The 22,790-nt window shown below is 35.1% G+C and overlaps 1 protein-coding gene across 3 annotated transcripts in view; it reads left to right on the top strand.

Moving 5' to 3' along the window:
- Positions 1 to 22,790, top strand: part of LOC306875309 (rab GTPase-activating protein 1-like) — a 105,440-nt gene that overhangs the window by 8,870 nt on the left and 73,780 nt on the right. For all 3 annotated transcript variants that reach the window (XM_079425778.1, XM_079425780.1, XM_079425779.1), the window contains exons 5-13: positions 3,430 to 3,604; positions 3,673 to 3,833; positions 4,032 to 4,142; positions 4,618 to 4,684; positions 5,533 to 5,635; positions 6,887 to 7,053; positions 9,246 to 9,372; positions 17,674 to 17,767; positions 17,889 to 18,039. In XM_079425778.1, the coding sequence (XP_079281904.1) occupies positions 3,430 to 3,604; positions 3,673 to 3,833; positions 4,032 to 4,142; positions 4,618 to 4,684; positions 5,533 to 5,635; positions 6,887 to 7,053; positions 9,246 to 9,372; positions 17,674 to 17,767; positions 17,889 to 18,039 (1,156 nt within the window). The remainder of the gene's footprint in view (positions 1 to 3,429; positions 3,605 to 3,672; positions 3,834 to 4,031; positions 4,143 to 4,617; positions 4,685 to 5,532; positions 5,636 to 6,886; positions 7,054 to 9,245; positions 9,373 to 17,673; positions 17,768 to 17,888; positions 18,040 to 22,790) is intronic.

Raw genomic sequence — 22,790 nt, 5'->3', positions numbered from 1 at the left:
ACCCTAGGATTTGTCCCTAGAATTAATTGGTTTATTACCTTATTTGGAAGGGTCATGAATAATAATGTTGAGCTCTGCTCTGATTGGCTGTTTCACAGCGTGGCTCGTTTCAGCAGCTCACACAGCAAACAGATTTCTACTGTCCGTAAACGATGGAGAGACTAGGAATCCAACCTTATATGTTTGAGCCTGTGTCAGACGAAGATACAGATTTTGAGAGATTTTGCAAGAATGTTTAGTGTCCGTGGTATGAACATGATCGCTGCGAGACGCTGGTGGAGTGAACGAAGCTTGAGAGAGGGCGTGGCCGGGGACGCTGCAGCCTCTGTGCTGCCGGATCCAGTGGTTATAAGCGTTTTTGGATTTTGGATCTTTTCACTCTTTTTGACACTTTAGAAAGTCAATAAAGTAGGACGTTGCAGTTTATGGTCAGCGATATCTTTATTTTATCTTAATTGCAAAAGATTTTAAATAATCTTGTTTTATTTTTATATATTTATCAGTTTTTTTTTTTTTTTTTAATAGCAATATCTGGTAACACTGCATCGATGATTCGGCTGTGCAGGTCCGGCTGCGTTGGTATACGTTATGCAACATATAATGGTGTTATGTTGGGATTCGCCTCTTTTTCAGTGGTCTTTTTCACGCATAAGTTTTACATAAGAAGGAGGAAACAATGGTGTTTGAGGCTCATGGTATGTCATTTCCATGTACAGAACTCTTACTATTCAACTATGCCAAGGTAAATATAGTTTTCCATTCTATGGCACCTTTAACAATTTGTTTAATTTCAAATTTAAGTTAGTTTTGAATTCCAGATTAGTGAGAGTGCTTGTATTTAGCTTGTTTTTATTTTAATTATTTTTTGATTTAGTACTTTTTAAAAAAGTTACGTTTGTGTCTTAATGTTCTTTGTTAATTTATTTCAGATTTATTTAGCATTTTTACATATATTAAATGTGTTAGTTTGTATTACAAACTATATTCTAAAACTAAATCTGTTTCCAGATTTTTGAATTTTGTAATTTTATATATATTTATTATATAAAATTAAGTTTATCTTAATGTTTTTTTTATTTCACATTTATTTAGCTTTTTTAAATGTAATAAATGTGTTTGTATTACAAATTGTATTCTAAAACTATGTTTCCAAATTTTCAATTTTTGTATTATATTATGTTATTTTTAAAGGTGCCATAGAATGAAAAACTGTCTTTACCCTGGCATATTTAAATAATAACAGTTCTGTACATGGAAATGACATACAGTGAGCCTCAAACACCATAGTTTTCTCCTTCTTATGTAAATCTCGTGATTAAAAAAGACCACTGAAAAACAGGCGAATCAGAACATAACACCGACTGTGACGCAACAGTCAGGATCACTACGCCCCCAACATTTGCATAAACCCGCCCTTGTTCTAAGCCGGCCGAACCATCAGAAGCTCTGCAGGTATTGTAAATAAACAAGCGCGGACAACAGCGAAAATAACACAATAAATGTTATGTTCCAGGCCGTGCAGGGGGTGTGAAGTGCAGGGATGGGTTGGTGTCTGTATTCAGAAAGGCACAGAAAGCAAATAACGCGAGCCACTAAAGGGACATGGTTAGCTCCTTGCTAGCGGTAGCCTGTGACAGTACATAAGATTTCACTCTCAGTAAGGAGAGATGAGGATGATGGCGAATGACTGACAAGCATCTGATCTTGTGAAATGTGTGGTAAGTACTGTTGCTCCATAATGTAAACATAGTTTGTGTGATCGCGTCTCTTGAAAGTGAAATATAAGGCGATCGATGGATCGTTCAAAAGCAGTTTCAGTGCCTCGCATATTAATAACGGCTCCCTGATGCCCGCGTTTTATATACAGTATAATTACCCGACGATATAACTGCGAGAGAAAGTATTTAAATATATATTTTCCTCCCTGTGCTTTCTTCTTGCTGATGAGCCGTACTGTGAAACAGCCAATCAGAGCAGAGCTCATTATTATTCATGACCCTGCCAAATAAGCCAATAACAGACCGTTTCATTCTAGGGAGAAATCCTAGGATTGTAAATGGACATGTAAAATCCTTTCTGGAGATTTTTTGCCCTTTCCTAAGCCACATACCTTCTGTGTAGATATCAGAGAACAATTTAAAATACTGTATCAAATGCATTCTATGGCACCTTTAAGGATCTTCTAAAAATTTATGTTGCTCAGCAGGTTTAAATCACCTTTTTAGTAATACATTTTATATCTTGAATCGTTTTTATATCCTGAAAGCTGTTTCTGGGTTTAATTTATTAATTCAGTTTTTCTATTAAAATATATTATTTATTTAGTGTCTATTATTAATTTACTCTATATTTATTTAGCATTTTTCTCATTTTTGCCCATTACAAACTTTGTTTAATTTCAGATTTAAATACATCCTAGAGTTGTGAAATGCTTGTCATTTGCATTTTTGTAATTGAATATATTTTTCCTATTACATTTATATCTTAATGTACTTTTTTTTTTTTTTTTTTTTTTTTTACAGATTTACTTCATGAATTTAATTTATTCCATATTTATTTAGTATTTTTTCTAATATAGTAATATTCCTTTCCAAAGCAACTGATATTCCTGAACTTTTATTTTTATTTATTTTTTTTTATCAGATTTATGTTAATTTTTTAATCCCAGATTTTCAGAGGGTTCTCAGACTTCTGGACTACATCAGATACACCTCACAACCAGTCACAATGTATTTATTTCTACGTGTTACTCCTGCAGCTTCATAAAAGCTTTAAGACTGAGCACATTTAGCTCTCCTGCTCTGAGACAAACTGCATTCAACATTGGGAGTATGAATGTGACTTCTCTGTAGTTTCTGAGTTCTTTGTGATCTTCACGGTGTGTGTTTATCTGTCAAGAGCTAACACAGCTGCCACTCGAGCTGCTTTTAGCTCTCGCTTTCAGGTTTGTAAATGTGATGTTGCACTTCTGTTTTCACACCCTTTGTGGGTGTTTTTTTTTTTTTAATCAAGAGCTGTGGCATAACCTTAGGTTTAACATCTCACTGTTTCTCCTCCGTAAACCTCAAACCATGTCTAAAGTTAGCTAAGTTAACTTTGATGCACATTACATGTGTCACTGTCATTTAGCTTAATTCTGGTGACAACGAACGACGTTTCTGCACCTTAACGAACTATTCGTTAAAGTACTACATCAAAAATATCTTGAATACTTAATTTTACATGTAAATATCTTTAATTTGCACTTCACATTATGATTGCACTATTAAAATTTGACTTATTTTGTTGCCTCCAAAATCGGTTTGCTTTTTTTTTTTTTCATAGCAATCAGTTGGGACTAAAGTTGATGTACATTGTAAATTATGTTAGATTATGTAAAAGAGACTGCTTTAGAGTTAATTATATTTCTATTTTTTCTTATCGTTCTAGGATTGTCGACCAGGCCACTGGAACAGAAATTGCATTTTTTCCCATCTACAAGGTGTTGTTTTGTGCCCGAGGATGCGAGGGATCTGTTGAGAGCGACTGCTTTTGCTTCACCGAGAGCTACCGCAGCGCGGATGACTTTCAAATACACGTCTTCTCCTGCCATATCAAAGAAGCCGTGAGTTGCATTTGTTCATACGTGTTCATCGAGTAGATCTCAAAGCTCAACCTCTTTTCTTTATTTAGGTTAGTCGCATCCTCTATAGCTTCTCAACAGCCTTCAGACGTTCGTCAAAAGCTGCCACAGACATGCGAGACTCGGCGTTGCCACTTTCCCCCGATAGCGATGTCTTCACCTTCACCGTTTCTCTAGAAGTGAGAGAAGATGATGGCAAAGGAAACTTCAGGTCTGTCATTACTCACTTCTGAAGAAACTGCAGTTCTGCTTCCTCCTCTCGCTCTTTGAGAGAGGTGTTAGTTTTGACCGTTGCTATTCACAGATTGAGGTGAACTGTTGCTTCATTTGGTTTCTATTGTGGGCAACCAGAGTATCAATAAGTGCAATTGTGTCTTTCTCACGTTTTTTTCCCTCACTCTTCTTGTAGTCCGGTTCCCAAAGACAGGGATAAATATTACTTCAAGCTGCGGCAGGGTGTACAGAAAAAGGTGGCGGTCACCGTCCAGCAGATGAACAATAAGGAGCTGGTAATAGAGAGGTGGGTTCTGGGATGTAGTTGGCAGAGTGCATGTTAGAAATTCAGATATTATGCCATTTTATGGATCCATATTTTGCATTTTAATGACTGGCATGGCGAAAAAATTTTATATGCTTATATATGCTTAATATAATATAATGTTTTATAATCTTTTTAATAGCTATTCATGCATACAAGTAATATTATATGTGTATAAACACAATGCACAAACACACACACAGTATTTTTATATGTGTGTGTGTGTAATAATAAGGTAAAACTCTGATTCCTTGTGCAACCACTTGATGCTGCTCTAGTCACAGCACAAACACTTTGAGACACGCTATGAAAATAAACCCTTCACAAATGTTGCCATGCTCTTAACCTTCAGTCTTCACTTACAGAAGCTCCGAATTACTCTCTGAAAATATTATGTAATTAGCAGTCACTTTTATTTAATGCCTCATCCTCACCATCTAAACCATATATTTTCCAGGTGCTTTGGGATGCTGCTTAGTCCTGGTCAGAAAGTTCGAAACAACGACATGCACCTTCTTGATATGGTGAGACACATTTCTGGCTCCTGAGTTTTTTCCCAGCGTTCATTTCCCAGGTTTAACTCTTCTAGCTGTACCTCATGCTCAATGTTATATGTTAATTTCCTATATCCTGACTCATTTTAATTACCACTCTGTTGCCAATTTTAGAAACACTTAATGGAAATATAGTGGAAATTTTCATTATTCATTAAAAACGTTGTTTAAAGTTGGCCCTTGAGCAAATTAAGTTATGGCGGTTTGCACATCAAGACCAAAAACAATTAGCAGTTCAATCAAGCATAATTGGGTTCATGGGGATTGTTGAATCAAACATCGTTCAAGGTTTAGTGTCGTACTTTTCTCCATGTTGCCATCTGGACAGTGTAGACAAATGTCATCATTTGATGCTTTACCCAGTTTTTTTTAATGATACATGTTAATGCAGTTAACCTCAAATTTGCTGCAATGTTCTGCAAAAATATGCCGCATTTCGTTTTGAAGCATTCAGTTCCTCTTCTAATGAAACAAACCACAGTTAAATAAAGATGTCTTATTAATGCTGTAGCTGCAGCAGGTGGTTTTCATGATATTTAATGAGATTCTGCCATGCAGAGACTGCAAATGACTTTGCTTTTAATAAAAGTCCCATATGAGTTTGATTTATAGATATCTAATTAACCATTAAAAGGGTCCTTCTCCTTAATTTCCTCCAACTACTCTTTAGAAATCACTCCCAAATGAATAAAACGCATGTCAGATTAGATAAATGAATTTGATACGTCAAATTTAACACATTTAATGAAACTCAGATTTTATCCAGTAACACTAGTTATTATATAAGTGATAAACTTATTTTGTGGTTGTGTTTGAAGGAGTCTATGGGCAAAAGTGCTGATGGGAAGGCATATGTGATCACTGGCACCTGGAATCCAAACAATCCGGCTTTCCAGCCACTGAACGAGGACACGCCGAAAGGTAAGAGCTAATACACAATCCTTGGTTATCAAGTCTCTAGAGCTTTCATTGCACATCATGCTGTGACAAAGTTTACAGGTTTTTACAGAAATTCACACTTTTTTTTTAATTTTTTTGCCATCTATTTTTTTTCCTCACATTACTTGATTACTTCAGTTTTCACTGCTTCAGCCATGTTGAATATCTATTACACCGGCTTTTCTTGTCATGGTCAAAATGTGTCACATCTTTTACTGACAGCAGCAGTGCATCTCAATTTGGCCTGAACTAGAACTTGACTAATAAGGGATTTATTAATGGATCATTAATGCCAATATATAGGTAATATAAAACTAAAATTCATAAAGAAATATGAATTTTAAATTTAAATCAATTAAATTTTGTAGCATGCATATATGTTTCATTAATAAATTGTTATTAATACCATATATAAATAAAACTATAATATTGAAAGAGTTTTTGGAAATAATTGAAGTGTGTGTATATATATATATATATATATATATATATATATATATATATATATATATATATATATATGCTTCAAATTTAAAAATAAAAATTATATTAATAAATATTATATTTAATTTTATATTAATGTATTTAAAATATATGCTTTTATCAATTTTATTTTTTCACTAATAAATTTATTTTAATTTAATATAAAAGTTGTTATAGTAAATAAATACACTTTATAATTATAAAAATATCAAAACTCACTTAATATTTCATTGATAAGGTTGTCTGTAAAACTGATGACAAGAAAACACTGATTAAAAAAAAAAGGAAGTCTTAAGTGGTCCAGATTGGAACAGGAAGCACTAATGGCCTCTTTACTTAATGACTCAAAATACTAAAGTACCAGTAATCCTAATCATAGTGTATGTATTGTTGATTTGGTATGAGGCCAAACTGGAAGCAGTGCATCTCATAACTGCAGCTTTAATGTTCAGTTGAGAAATTATATGGAGTTTACTTTGAAATTTAATTCCAGTCTGGTAGATTTAGATTACCACCTCAGTTTAAATAGCGTTTAATTCAGCAACAAATTCACAGTTTTTCATTTCAAGTCTACACTTTATTACACTCACAGTAAAACAATTCATAGACCTTGGCATGGTTTTGTGTCTGTTTGTCAGATTGTGAAAAATGGGTTTGTGTTATTACTGGTTGATATTTTCCCCACACACATCAAAGCAGGATGTCAGTTTTGTCTTTTAACTGTGTTTTTTTTTTTTTCTTCTCCTCCAGACAAGCAGGTATACATGACGGTGGCAGTGGACCTGGTGGTGACAGAGGTTGTAGAACCTGTTCGGTTCCTCATGGAGGCGCTAGTGCGGGTCTATCCGGCTAATGAGAGATTCTGGTATTTCAGCAGGAAGGCCTTCTCTGAAACGTTTTACCTCAAGCTCAAACAGGTACATTAAAAAAAAAACATTTTTTTCCCTACAAAATAATTAAAGATCTTTTAAAGTGTTAGTTCACCCAAACATGAAAATTCTGTCATTAATTACTCCCCCCTCATGTCGCTCCAAACCTGTAAGACCTTTGATCAACTTCAGAACACAAAGATATTTTTGATTAAATCTGAGAGCTTTCTGACGCTGCATAGACTGCAACACAACTGCAATGTTCCCAGACACAGAAACATACACACACTTGTGAACTTCTTATGAACAGTTATAGAGATGTAGCGGCTGCACAGATTGGAGAACAAACCTTGAGGAAGGAAGTGAGCTTTTGTGAAGGGTGAATAGGAGCAGTAACTCCTGGAAGCTGTGAAGCGGCAAATGGAGGCTTTGTATAATTCGTAGTTTAATAAGAGGCCCGGCGCTCATTATCATGCTCAAGTAATTAGAGCTTGCTGCCTGCATCTCTGCCTGATTGCCTCCGTAGTCATCTTATCGCACAGAGAAAGAATGCCTGGGCTGTAGTTAAAAGCTAATTAAAAGATAATATTATGGCGTTAGCGATAGACCCAGCCCATTCTCCACGATATTTTATTATTTCGTATTTGTTTACGTTGCTCATTAGGTGCGAGGAATTAGCGTGTAATTATTCTGGCTGTAAACATCATTCTTGGCCTGTAGTACAATTCCACTTTGCAATTAAAAATGGAAACGGCGGTTTACATAAGAGCCACATGGCACGAGGGAAGCGGCGTCAATAGGAATGTTTGTAAGAGTTACTGGAAACACAGTGGTACAGGTGTGATCTCTGCCAACCACATCAAAGGGCTCGTTTTCTATCATCACTTGTTTTCATTTCCTCCCGTGTGTGTAATTATGTATTTGTCATTTCCCCTGAAGCGGTGGCGAAGGTGAAGCTAACTTTGAGTGCTTTGCTGAAGAATGCAGACTTTGAGCAGTTCATCAAAAAATGAAAATTCTGTTATTTATTCACCCTTGTGTTTTTCACCAATATGACCTTTATTATATTTCTTTATTTACATAATTGTTGTTCTCTACATAATTATTTATATTTGTTGTGATATTTAAAGTGATGCATATAAATATTTTATATGTAATATATATTTTATTAATACATTTATTTGTATAGGTTAATGAATTAATATCTATGACACATTCATACATTAATAAAAGAAAAAAGATGTAGTGTATAAATCTTATCAGATGTAATATTTATGTAATATTTAAATATTTCTATAATTATAAATGTAGTATTTATGTCTGTATAATATTCATTAACTTATTTTTATTTATTTTTTTACAAATGACATTACTCATAAAATATAAGTATTGAATAATTGTATGTATAGTAATGCATATAAATTTACACATTTTTACAAAAATTTACATATTTAACTCACGATTTGTATGAATTATCGTAATAATTTCTATAACACATGAAATATTAAAATATTGAATATGTGTGTGTATATATATTAGTAGCGATTAATTGCATCCAAAATAAGTTTGTTTACATAATATATGTATGTGTACTGTGTATATTTTATATATAATATGTGTATATTATTAAATAATAGTATGCATATTTCATATTAAATATTGAAGTATTCATGAAATACTGATGTTTAATATTCATATATTTGCTATATATATATTTATTTTATAGATAGATATTTTTTTACAAAGCTGTCACACATTCATAACATGTAAATATCACATTTTTATTTATATATTTTAATGTTTATATCATTATTAATTATTAACTAATAATTATGAATGAAATTATATATCAATTAAAGAATTAAATCTGTACTCACACAACTTTATAACGCATGTTTATAAAATATAAATATTTATCTGTCATTTACATAAATATGATTTCTATAATTAGATTTATATATTTGTACACATTTTTATAGTGCTTTTATGGTCTTTCTGTCCACTATTTAGTTTTATTGTATTGGAAAGTGTCTCCAGTGCATTCTACAATAATTTTTGGTGAATTATTCCCATAGATAGATAGATAGATGGATAGATAGATGGATATAGTCATTACAGTGCATTTTGAGTTAATATTGTTTTTTGTTGGAAACTGTGACCCTGGTGATGTACCTGCACAGTATTTGTAATGCATCTCTATGGCTTTGTTTACAGTATGTGTTTGCTCTATATGTTTGCAGGGCACAGGGAAGGGCAGCCAGGGAGATGCCATGTATGAAGTGGTCAGCCTGCAGAAACATTCAGAATGTGCAGCAGCAGCACGTGGCCGCCTGCAGTCTCCCACGGAGGAAGAGGAACCAGAGGAAGGTATGTCACCATATAGTTTATCAGAGTGCTTTTCTGTGTTTTTTTTTAAGGTGAACTACTTTAAAGTAATCACATTCTACACCTTTGTAGCATGCTATCCCCCCCCCCCCAAAAGTACACTTATAATTTTAATCAAGTGTTTGTGCACCAAAAATACAATTTTTCACATTATCTCTAACTTAAATATACAGCAGCAAAAAGCCTGTTTAAATCTTTAAGGCTTTAAGGCTCTGTTACATTGAATAATAAATATTGCTTCTAGGGAGAGAGAGAGAGAGAGAGAGAGAGATCTATTTGATAGGAAAATCTATTTTAATTTAATATATGTAAAAATGTATTAATATTGTATTTGTATTTTATATTCTTTTAAAACCTTTTGTGACTTTTTAAAACCTTTTAATTGTATTGTATCATTTATTCAGAGATCGCCATGAAAATAGCCTTGATGCTGGCATATAAAAATAATTTTGTATTTTTAAAATATATTTAAAATGTATTTTGTGTATTAATTTAAATGTTTGTATTAATAAAAATTATTTGTGAAATATTTTATTTAGATTTTTTTTATTATTTATTTATGAATGTTTTCAGAATCAGAATCAGAATGAGCTTTATTGGCCAAGTATGTTTACACATACAAGGAATTTGTTTTAGTGACAGAAGCTCCACAGTGCAACAGAAAGACAGCAACAGGACAGGATACAGATAATGCAAAAATAATATACAAATAGGCAATGTACAAAACAGCAAAAACACAATATATAATATAGACAACTATGTGTGTACAGGTCTGATATGTGCAAATTTGAAATGGAAAAAAAACCAATAAGTAAGTGTGGTGAATAAATAATGTATAATATAGTTGTGTGTTCTGCGTTTATTGTCAAGTGTTCATGAGGTGGATTGCCTAAGGGAAGAAACTGTTCCTGTGTCTGGTTGTTCTGGTGATCAGAGCTCTGTAGCGTCGACCAGACGGTAACAGTTCAAAGAGAGCGTGTGCTGGATGTGAGGGGTCCAGAGTGATTTTACCAACCCTTTTGCTCACTCTGGATAATGTACCCTCCATAGTCTTCTGAGGTCAGATTTGGTAGCTGAGCTGAACCAGACAGTTATTGAAGTGCAGAGGATGGATTCAATGATGGCGGAGTAGAACTGCTTCAGCAAGTCCTGTGGCAGGTTGAACTTCCTCAGTTGGCGAAGGAAGTACAACCTCTGCTGGGACTTTTTTACAATGGACTCAATGTGATTGCCCCACTTCAGGTCCTGAGAAATTGTGGTGCCCAGGAATCTGAATGACTCCACTGCAGTCACAGTGCTGCTCATGATAGTGAGTGGGGGGAGAGCAGGGGGGTTTCTCTTGAAGTCCATGATCATCTCCACTGTTTTGAGCGTGTTGAGCTCCAGGTTGTTAAGACTCCACCATAAAGCCAGCTCCTTAACCTCCTGTCTGTAAGCATACTCATCACCGTCCTGAATGAGGCCGATCAGTGTGGTGTCGTCTGCAAACTTCAGGAGCTTGACAGAGGGGTCTTTAGATGTGCAGTCGTTGGTGTAGAGGGAGAAGAGCAGTGGGGAGAGTACGCAGCCCTGAGGAGCTCCAGTGCTGATGGTTCGAGTGCTGGATGTGAATTTACCAAGCTTTACTAACTGCTGTCTGTCTGTCAGGTAGCTGTTGATCCACTGACAGACAGAGGTGGGGACGAAGAGCTGAGTTAGTTTATTCTGAAGGGTGTCCGTGATGATGGTGTTAAAAGCGGAGCTGAAGTCCACAAACAGGATCCTCACATAAGTCCCTGGTCTGTCCAGATGCTGCAGGATGAAGTGCAGTCACATGTTGACTGCATCATCCACAGACCTGTTTGCTCTGTAGGCAAACTGCAGGGTGTCCAGTAAGTGTCCTTCAGATAAGCCAAAACCAGTCTTTCAAATGATTTCATGGCCACAGACATTAGTCACACATAGTCATTAAGTCCAAATAATGTAGTCATTAAGTCCAAGTTTTCCAAGCATTAACAGAACACTTTATACAATTAAGGTTATAACTTTTCCCCCATGATGACCCTTACTGCCGAAATAATTAAACAAAGCAAAATAAAATAAGATACAAGATAAAATTTACAATATTGGACACCTTTACAAATGTACAATATCATTGTAGGAATAATAAAAATAGATAAATAATAATAAAATACCTAGATAATACAATTCAATATTCTTCATAGTGGTCTTTACATAAATATAAAACCAAACAACATTGGTGATCACGTTTAAACCAGTTTCCACAAATCCCTTTATAATGATCAGTTAAGGGAGAGAGTCTTCATCTTTTCAAAATATGTGATCATACTTTGCCATGTCTCAATTTTTGGACAGATCCCTTCATTAAATATTTAATTTTCTTTAATTTCAAATAGATTTAGATTCATTAACCCTATATGTATTAACTTAAAGAATAAAGAAATTCAGACTTCAGAATAATTTTAACATTTTTCTACAAAAATATATATTTTTTTACTTTATGATCAACAAAATAAATGATAAAGTAATTTAAAGTAATTAAATTTCCATGTGAGCTTGCAGACTTGCCCCCACTTGCCCCCATCCATTCTCACAAATACAGGAAAAATGACCATCTCTGAGCTTATTCAGATCTCTCTTGAGAGCAAGAGGGACGGTGTATGTATGTACGTACAGTGGTGTGAAAAAGTGTTGGCCCCCTTCCTGATTTTAATTTTTTTTGCATGTTTGTCACACTTTAATGTTTCAGATCATCAAATTAATTTAAATATTAATCAAAGATAACACAAGTAAACACAACATGCAGTTTTTGAATTAAGTTTTTTATTATGAAGGGAAAACAAAATCCAAACCCACATGGCCCTGTGTGAAAAAGTGCTTGCCCCCTAAACCTAATAACTGGTTGGGCCACCCTTAGCAGCAACAACTGCAATCAAGCGTTTGCGATAACTTGCAATGAGTCTGTTACAGCGCTGTGGAGGAATTTTGTCCCACTCATCTTGGCAGAATTGTTGTAATTCAGCCACATTGGAGGGTTTTCGAGCATGAACCGCCTTTTTAAGGTCATGCCACAGCATCTCAATAGGATTCAGGTCAGGACTTTGACTAGGCCACTTCAACGTCTTAATTTTGTTTTTCTTCAGCCATTCAGAGGTGGATTTGCTGGTGTGAGTATTTTCCCAAAAGTCTTGGGGATCATCAGGATGTTTTCTGGCAAAACACTTTTTCACACAGGGCCATGTGGGTTTGGATTTTGTTTTCCCTTCATAACAAAAACCCTTCATTTAAAAACTGCATGTTGTTTACTTGTTGTCTTTGATTAATATTTACATTTGTTTGATCTGAAACATTAAAGTGTGACAAACATGCAAAAAAAAATAAAAAATCAGGAAGGGGGCCAACACTTTTTCACACCACTGTATACATGTATGTACATGTGGACATAAAAAGAACAGATTGCCTTGGCAGCAAAGCTGTAGCAGGTCCATTTGTTTTTTTCCCTTTATATGTCAATGCTAACACATCAAGTGAATGAGATCATCCGTCCAGATTTTTTCCCCCACCAAATTTTAACGTGATCAACATTTGCTCCCCTTGCATTTTCCTGCCTGCAGTTTGGCAGCACGCATCCATCGCAAGCTTTAATTTAGTCTCGCCTGTAGCTCTAGGTGAAGTGTTTTAGCCATCTGTCTTTTTCACGAAGCGGAAACGGCCTGTGTTTTTGACAGGGTGCCACAAGCCTGAGATGTGAAACCCTGGCGGCTTTCAAGTGGTTATCAGCGCCCATTTCAGAAGAATGGATTCCAATTTGGTTAAGTGGTATTGGCTCTCGGGCCCTGAGTGTCATCTGACCACCTGGAATTGACCGTTTTTTCTTTTTTCTTCTGTTGTCTTCGGCTCTGCTCAATTGATTTTTGCACACAACATGGAGTAATGATTATATGGGTTTGAGTAGCATATTAAATATCACTTAATGGACAATTCTGTGTAATTTACTACCTAATGTCCGTGAACAATATGATAGTTGTGTGTTTTAACTGTTTATTTGCAGGGCTGATTGCTTGCTAGGTGTCCTTTCTGGCACAAATGTTGTCTGAATATTCGTCAAATGATGCGCTTCCTAAACAGCGGAACAAAGAAACAGTGTTACATTGTTTAATGCCTGCAAATATAGTTTATAGTGTATGTATGTAACTATCTAGAAGGAATTGAGGCAGGGCAAGGCTATTTACATCATTTAGATGATGTTGAAGGTTGCCTGATTTGGCGGATGTTCGCATTTTACAAAGCATAAATACAGGAACTCCATATGTTTGCAAAACCGAGCTGGAATAAAATACGAGTCTTGTTATGTATAATAGGGGCCAGATTTCCGTAGGCTAAGCAATTAGTTTTTTCACATAGTCAGGTCCCATATTTGATAACATGAATGATATAGGACTAACTGAACTTTTGTAGCTCATAAATCAGTTGAAAAATATATTATATGAATTTGTCATTTAAAGAGAATGAATAGTTGATATAAGCACAGTTTTTTTGCTTTTTCCTTTTTTTTTTTTTTTTCCCAAGTCAACGAGCCAGGGTTATTATGGTTAACTTTAACTAAAATAAATAATTACACACACAAATTAAATAATTACGGGGTGTAACTGTACACAGATGTCACGGTTCAATACGTACCTCGGTTCGGGGGTCACGCTTCAATATGATTTCGGTACAACAAGAAAAAAACAAATCTACTATGCTAGGTTTCTTTTCATTTATTTTGAACACCTTACAAATTACATACATTTTTTTTCCACCTAGATGTGAAAATACAAAATATTATTTTAAATAATAATATATATAAAATCTGCAGTACATATACATCCAAGGAAAAAATACTTGCTACTTGCTACACGTAACGTAGCCTATATATGCTGAGTTTCAGTTCATTTTTGTGACACTTAATTTGTTCACAGAAAGGAAACTCAAATGGCAGAAAGCCACATCTTATTTGTTTTCTTTATTTTACAAAAGCACAATGTTTTGTTTTCATTGTGAGAGTACACAAATAAAAGTAGACCTTGGCTTTTACAGTGATGCTTTATTAATAAGACAATAAATGCGGAGTGTTTTAAGTTGATTCTGCTGGTATAAGGAAACAGTTGATGTGATCGCGCCAACATACACACACACACACACACACACTCAAAACATATCAGTTCCAGCATTGCTAACTTGACAGCGCAGTTGGTACTTTATCAAAATAAAATACAGTGACCCAAACATCAGCGTGCCCGCCTCTGTCACCGTTGGAGCACGACTGAAGTACAAAGCCTATAATTTACATAATAAGTAATAGTTTTGCATTCAGATACATCGCAAATATGGAAATATTATGGAATATAAAGCTCCATTTTGCAAACAGTTGAGTGCACAAGCCTTTAAAGTATAAGTTACTCCTTTGTCAGTGAGAGACGAGTTCAGAATCAGCACATGGTCACTGTCTAGTGGGCTTTGTTTTCAAGTGCGCAACTCATGGCATTCGCCTGTTCTGCTGGTGGTTATCAAACAACGTAGCATTACTGCAGGCGCCCCCTTCTGGATTGAGGGTGAATTGCCTGTATTCATTGTAAGGCCTCATGCATCGAACCGAGATGTCTGTACCATGATGGTTCGGTACAAATACATGTATCGTTACACCCCTAATTATATATATTTATATATATATATATATATATATATATATATATATATATATATATATATATATATATATATATATATATATATATATATATATATATGTATATGTGTGTGTGTGTGTATATATGTATGTATATACACATTGATCATATATTTTATGATCAATGTGTCGGTGCAAAACTCAATGTTTGTTAAAATGCGTAACCAAAGTATGAGCAATATTGGTAATATTGACTGCTATGTTCACCAATATATTGCCATACATCCTTAATTTCTTTACCACCAAATATTTTCTAGCAGTAACTACATTTAATAAATCAAAACTTGTCTTTTGTAGCTTCTCTGTGGACCTTTTGCGAAATGAATGAATGATTTCTTTTTATTCAGCCGTTCTCATCAAATATCATCTTTTGGTTTGTGCAATTTGTTCCAAGCCTCGATTTCTGGGCTGTACAAGAAAGTCAATGTTGTTTTTGGAAGCGTTTGCCCTCGCCAGCTTTCTCCATCGTTTCTGAGATCTGTTGGGGAGGCAGATGGAAAAGAAGATTCATCCGCCCACATCTGCTACCAAACCGCCATGTCACCTTGCAACAGAGGCTCTGCTCAAGGCTGTCTCTCTCCCTTTCTCTCTGTCTCTCTCTCTCTCTCTCTCTCTCTCTCTCAATCTCTCTCCTTGCAACGTTGCCAAGGTACTTGTGCAGTAAATGTAAAAAGAAGCCCTTTTAAAGCGTTTCAAAAGAAACCACTGTATTCCAGACCCCACATCGGGTATTGTAAAATGTATGGCATTTGAGGCTCTCGCTGGAGGTCTTGAACATTGTAAAGGGGCTCAAAAAGCAGTTTTCAGTTTGGTGACTCATAAATTCATTTCCTCTGTTTCTGTTCTGTTCATTATTTAAAGATCATTACTTTAAAATCTTGCTGCTTCTTGCCATAATGGCCAGTACGTTCTTTTTTGGTTTAACATAGTTGATGCCCCCAGATGCATTGCCGTTCATTCCCTCCAAACATCTTTACGGCAGACATGTTGTGGCCGCAGACCTTGAGATATGGGCTCGGAGGGCAGAGAGTCTGCTGGTCGGCTCTTAATGACCTTTGCAGACATTAAGTCAAAGACATTTTCTTTATCACCTCAAGGCGTGACAGTAATCTTGGCTCTCTGCAGCCCTGACTAATGCAGGTGCGTCCGCTGTATAACTTACCTCAGTCTTCTGGATGCTGCAAGGACGATTCTGTCATTTTGCCTGAACGCTGTTTCAAAGGAGTCCTGCAGCATCCTAACATGCTCGAATGGAGGCATCCGAAGTGCTGCCCAGCGGGGAGTTGTAGGAGTGATGTTTGGCCACAACGTACACGCGTTTGCAGTCAGCGGCGACGACAGGACAGGATGTACTTTGAGACTCAGGGCGTAGACTCTCACCGGAGGGATATGACTTGAGCTTAAAGTGGGATCTGATTTCATTACTTAGATCTTAATATTGATTTGTTATGTTTAAATATCGCTCTCAAAGTGTGACAGCAGCTGTAGTGTGGCAGAATACTCACCATATGGCTGTAATTGATAGAGCCAGTGTTATTTTTATAGTTGTTTTTGCTTTAATTACATTTTGGTTACATTTATTGATGTTCACGGGCAAATCCATTTATTTTAACAGGAATAAACAAGGTTGGGCAAAAGATTTCCCAACATAGATTTCGCAACAGGTTCAAGGTGGTCAAGCAAATTTGTTGGGCATTTGCTTTATACATTTCTACACCATTGACAATTGCAAAATTTCAAGAAAGTATTGCTCACAATAGCTGTAGCCATTTTGCCAGTTTTTTTTTTTTTTTTTAAGATGTGGTCACATTTACAACAAAAATTCGGTCATTTTAATAGGAATACACACAAACAGGAATTTTGCAAAAAACAATTTCGTTATTATAATTAGGGGTTGGCCGATATGTGTTGATGCAGATACCGATTATTACAGATCAAATAGGCCGATAACCGATATTTTGAACCGATATATATATGTCTGGTGTAAAAATTAAGAGGCTCTTGCAAAAGCTTTCTTTAAATACTTTTAAATTATTTAATCTGCAAATTAGTTTCGGAAATGACCGACACTGATAACCATAAAAATGCTTAATATCGGCGCTGATAATCAGTCGACCCCTAATTATAATACACTATTATGATTTCTTTATGCTTTAGTTCAGTGTCCATGTTTTAGCATGTTTTATGAAAAGAGCGTTTTCACATAATGACTTACACATTCTGACTAGCGTGTAACTTTACGTTTATGCATTTGTGGCATTTTGTGCAGATATTATGTTTTCTAATCTAGTTAATCTTGTAAGTATAGGATGTGTTTGTGTGCGTTCATTAACCTGCTAACAAAGAACTTTATAGTTTACCACTTGAGCTAAATTTGATCAGTCTCTAATGTTATTGACTTTGAATGGATTATATGAAAGAGTCACTTTCTTTTTAGATTGCTACATTCTTAATGCATTACTAAATATCTTATCATCATGACACGTTATTCACCTTGTTTTGTTTTGCCAATAACGACATTAACAAACATTTTATCTTTGTCCCCTGCTGTACAGATAGCGACAGTGAAATCTCTAGTGGGACAGGAGATGTGTCGAAGGATTGTCCCGAGAAGATTTTGGAATCCTGGGGAGGGATCCTCAACAGATGGTGAGACTTTTGTCCCGACATGAGAGTATGACCAGATTTGGAGCACAATCCATATTGAAGACAACTGCAAAATACCAGCTCTGTTGTGCTGCAATGACGCCGTCTGTCTTCCACCTGTCAGGCAAGGAAACCTGTTGGCGCGACCCAAAGGTCTGTCTGCTCTGGTGAAGCCTGGGATCCCCGAGGCCTTACGAGCTGAAGTCTGGCAGCTCCTGTCTGACTCCCATAACGATCAGCCTCTACTGGAGCAATACCGCATCCTCATCACCAAGGTAAGAGATGACAACCGTTACCACTGGTTTTTGTTTTCGCAAAAGTCATATTCCATCCCATTTTTTGCCAACTAGCATACGTTTCTTAACAATGTAGCATCCACATTTATGGGTCTTTTTCTTGTTTGTTCATTGCAATTTAGTAAATGCACTCAGTAGATGTACCAAGGGAGTTTGTGTGGTTTTGAAGTGAGGTTTAAAATTGCTTTGGTCTTTCAAAGCGTTTTGGGTGAGGAAAGGCAGCCATCTGAAGAACAGAAAAACTCTGTGTGCGTTTTCAAGGGTAAAATAGATTTGACTTACTTGTTTCCACTTGTCAGCGGGATGAACCTTGTGTAGTAGAGCAGGCTGTTTATTTACTAAACATTTTCTACCCATATTGATGCTTCGCTCAGATGTTCGTTTGACCTCAGGAACTCGTGGAAACTGAGTTAGTCAAATGTTTTTAGCGATACTGAGAATACGTCTAATTGCTTATTCCAAAAGCAGTATAATACATTGACTAACCACTTTGTACACCACTAATTTATGTTTTTACATTATATGATTAATATTTTGGGTGAGGATATTTTATAATATTTGCTATATTTTTTTGGTATGTATTTGTTTTATGCATATTTTATAAATATACATGCATAAATATATTAATTATTAGATATTATTCAAATATATTATTGCCACAGAAATATGTATAGTTATATAAATTATAATTAATTATAAATAAAATAATTAAAAACTACATAGTGTATGTTTATAAATATCGAGCAACTGAGCAACATTTTTATATATCATGAAAAATATATTATAATTATTTTATGGTATTATTATTATTATTAAACAGTGTTCGGGATAAAAAAGTAATCTGAAAAAGTAATCGGATTACATAACTCGCATTGCACATTACGTAATCAAATTGCTTTTTTCAAGTAACTAGTAAAGTAACGCATTAGTAACTTACCAAGCGGGTCATTTTCCAGCAGCTCTACTTACAACCCTCGGCTTTCCTTGGACTTGTTTCTGAATCGACTAAAATGTGTGGTAAAAGACCAAATGACCTTCAGGCAGTGTAATGATGGTGACCAGAGGTCAGCTGGAGGCATGTCCTCATTCTGACCTGCCACAATCAATTTACTGTTTGGTCAGTGGTTGAAGACCATATTTGGTAATTCTGTATGTTGTCTGAGCATTGGCATCCTCCGAAGTCCTCTGAGGGGTTGGCATTATCTTTTCTCAGGTGTTCGGTCATCTCAGATCATTTAAGGGTTGGATCCAGACTGAAGCTTCTGTCATTCCTAGTTACCATGGGATGTTAATCCCTAAACAGAGAAACAAATAAAGACATAATTAGCGTAGCTGCTGTTCCATCTAAGCAAAAATTATTTGTTCATCCCAAGCTAAAGATTAATAATAAATGTACATTTGATCAGATATAACTGCAGTACAAAATTATAAGATGCATTATGTGAATGCTTGGCTAAAGAGATGTGTCTTTAATCTAGATTTAAAGAGAGAAAGCGTATCTGAACACCGAACGTTATCAGGAAGGCTATTCCAGAGTTTGGGAGCGAAATGTGAAAAAGCTCTACCTCCTTTAGTGGACTTTGCTATCCTAGGTACTACCAAAAGTCCAGAGTTTTGCAACCTTAGGGAGCGGGTTGGATTGTAGCGTGGTAGAAGACAAGTTAGGTACGCAGGAGCTAAACCATTTAGGGCCTTATAGGCAAGTAATAATATTTTGTAAATGATACGGAACTTAATAGGTAGCCAATGCAGAGACTGTAAAATTGGGGTAATATGATCATTTTCTTGACCTGGTAAGAACTCTGGCCGCTGCATTTTGGACTATCTGTAGCTTGTTTATTGAAGATGCAGGACAACCAGCTAGCAGTGCATTACAATAGTCCAGTCTAGAGGTCATGAATGCATGAACTAGCTTTTCTGCATCAGAAACAGGTAGCATGTTTCGAGGCTTGGCAATGTTTCTAAGATGGAAGAATGCTGTTTTTGTAACATGGGAAATATGATTTTCAAAGGACAAGTTGCTGTCTAATATAACACCCAGATTTTGACTTTAGAGGACGTAACAGTGCATCCGTCTAGTTGCAAATTGTAATCCAAGAGATTCTGTGTACTGTTTTTTGGTCCAATAAGTAATATCTCTGTCTTATCTGAATTTAATAGGAGGAAATTATTGGTCATCCAATCTTTTAAATTTTTTACACAATCTATTATATTAGATAGTTTAGAAGTTTCATCTGGTCTTGTTGAGATATATAGTTGAGTATCATCAGCATAACAATGAAAACTAATCCCATATTTTCTAATAATATTACCAAGAGGCAACATGTATATTGAAAATAGCAGAGGACCTAGGACAGATCCTTGTGGTACTCCATACTTTACTGGTGATAATTGTGATGACTCTCCTTTTAAATCAAGTTTTATTTTCATACTGCTTCAACCACTACTTTTGTGTCCCGATAGAGGTATTTTTAGGTTAACTTGGGTTTGTCTTTATGTGCAAGCCAATAATCATTGCTTTAGGAGCAACTCCTGAAATACAACACAATAATCAATGCCAGGCTATGAGAATGATGGTGAACAGACGCCATAAAATACCTCAGCACTGCAAGAGTGTCGAATGGAGTGTGGGATGAAGTCAAAGAATGAATGAGAAAACAGAAAAGGAAGAATGAGAGGAAAGACTTTGGCAGATAACGTAAATCCTACAGTTCCTCCCGCAACCGCTCCAGTCTTGCCTTTAACCAAACACCGTACTGCCTTCAGGGTTATGGGGCGCGGAGAGTATAATTTATTAATTAATTTAATTTCAAGTATTTTCCACTGCAGGTCATGTCGATATAACATGTGGCACTATTAATAAAAATACTATTGATAAAAACACCATGCAGAGATCTGGCCATCAACGCTATATACGATGTCCATGTTATTAATGGTTAGGTATTGTGCCGTGGGTAGTTAATGCAACATTTGTTCGAGTAAATTAGCCACAGTTTCTCTATTTGTAAGCTGAAATAAAAAATGCCCTCTCTGGCCTAGCAGGTTTTTTTTTTTTTTTTTTTTTTGGGGACTATTTTTTCGGGGGGTTTTAAATGGTCGTCTTTTAGGGGATTTTTCCAACAAATACTAATATGTGATTATTTCGCAAATTTAATTAATTAAAATATGCAATTAATTTTAATTTTATTAATAAATAATTTAGAAAATAGTTTTATTTGTTTTTTTGTTTTTTTAATTGAGGGAGTTTTTTAGTTTGGTGTTTCCCATCAGTCAGGTTCATTTAACTTGTCTAATGCTTTTTCACATCAAAACATAATCCTATTCTTTCCGCCCTGTCTATAATGGTGTCTGACCATACGTTTTTAACACTCTCTTGAGTGTGCATTGTCCTTGCTGTGGATCAATGTAAATGCAGCCCGTGTGGTGTTTCAGAGAGCGTGAAACTGACATTTTTGCAATCTTTACTTCGCTGATGCATGAGGGATCTACCAAAGGTACTATTCTCTCGAGTCAGGGCTTAAAAAGTCTTTGTTCCTCCCCCAAAAGTAGACGTTGGCTGAATCTGACAAAAAAAAATTATATATAGACAAGAAAATAAGATTTTGATGACATTATTGAAAATAAATGGTACATATTAACACAATATTAGTTACTTTTATTAGAATAAAATGCATTCATTTATTTTTTCAAATTACTGTTCCCTAGTGATTTGTTCTGAATGCTACTTTTATGAAACCAAAAAAAAGTCTAAGACAATCAAACCTCAGACCGTTACGTATTTTCACAAACAACATACTATGTGTTTAATTACTTACACATTAAAGAGGCATGTGAAAGCACAATGTTAAGTCATTGTACTATCAGCTGAGGCACATGGACCCTTAGGCTGAAGTAAATTGTTTGATTACAATATTGTAACGGAGCATGAAACATCCTGAATATTTTGTGCCAAGAAGCCTCCTTTCAGCCATTTAGATGATCACTGGGCTGTGTCCAGCATTTTGTATTAATATAATGTTTTAGGCAAGCCTCTGTTTTTCTACCTTCTATTTCAAACAGCTTGTGGGATTGATTATATAGTCTTCACAAACCTGCTTAAGGAGATTATAGTCTTTATGGAGCATGTAATGAAATCTTTGATGGCAGATTGTTTCAATACAAAAAATGTTTTATGCATATTCTGGATTTGTAAGAATAGTTCTGTTTTTTCTGAGTGTGGGTGGTTTTGTACAGTATTGTCTGGTTTTAAGTGATCAGAGGTGAAACAAATTGCGGGGAAAAAAAAATTATTTGCATTGAAAGAAGACCTCGGAGAGAGCACTTTGTTTCTATGAAAAATGTACAAATGTAGTTAGACGATTTCTGATTTTGGACCAGAAAATATGGCCCTGTGAAATCTGCTTTTTTCCCACTAAATAAAATTTTAGTAATCGAAAAATGTTTGATTATTTTAAATGATGAAATTGTATACAATTTAGCAAGAATTTATTAAAAGTAAAAAAAAAAAGAAATTTTTAGGAAAATGTATGTAAAATATGAAATCATTCTCATTTCCCTCCCAAATTCACTCTCTTCCGTTTAAATTTTTCATGATTTTTCTGGTTTTATTGATTTTATTACATTTTAATAATCAAAAAGCTTGTATAATTGATTGAAATCATGAAATGTATAGTATACAATTAACAACAGTTTTATAAAAGATTAACAAAAATATTTATATGACCCTATGA

Source organism: Barbus barbus (genome assembly GCF_936440315.1).
Source record: "Barbus barbus genome assembly, chromosome: 9".
Taxonomy (NCBI): domain Eukaryota; kingdom Metazoa; phylum Chordata; class Actinopteri; order Cypriniformes; family Cyprinidae; genus Barbus; species Barbus barbus.
Note: the sequence above shows the minus strand (reverse complement) of the source record. Positions and strands in the feature narration are given on the sequence as shown.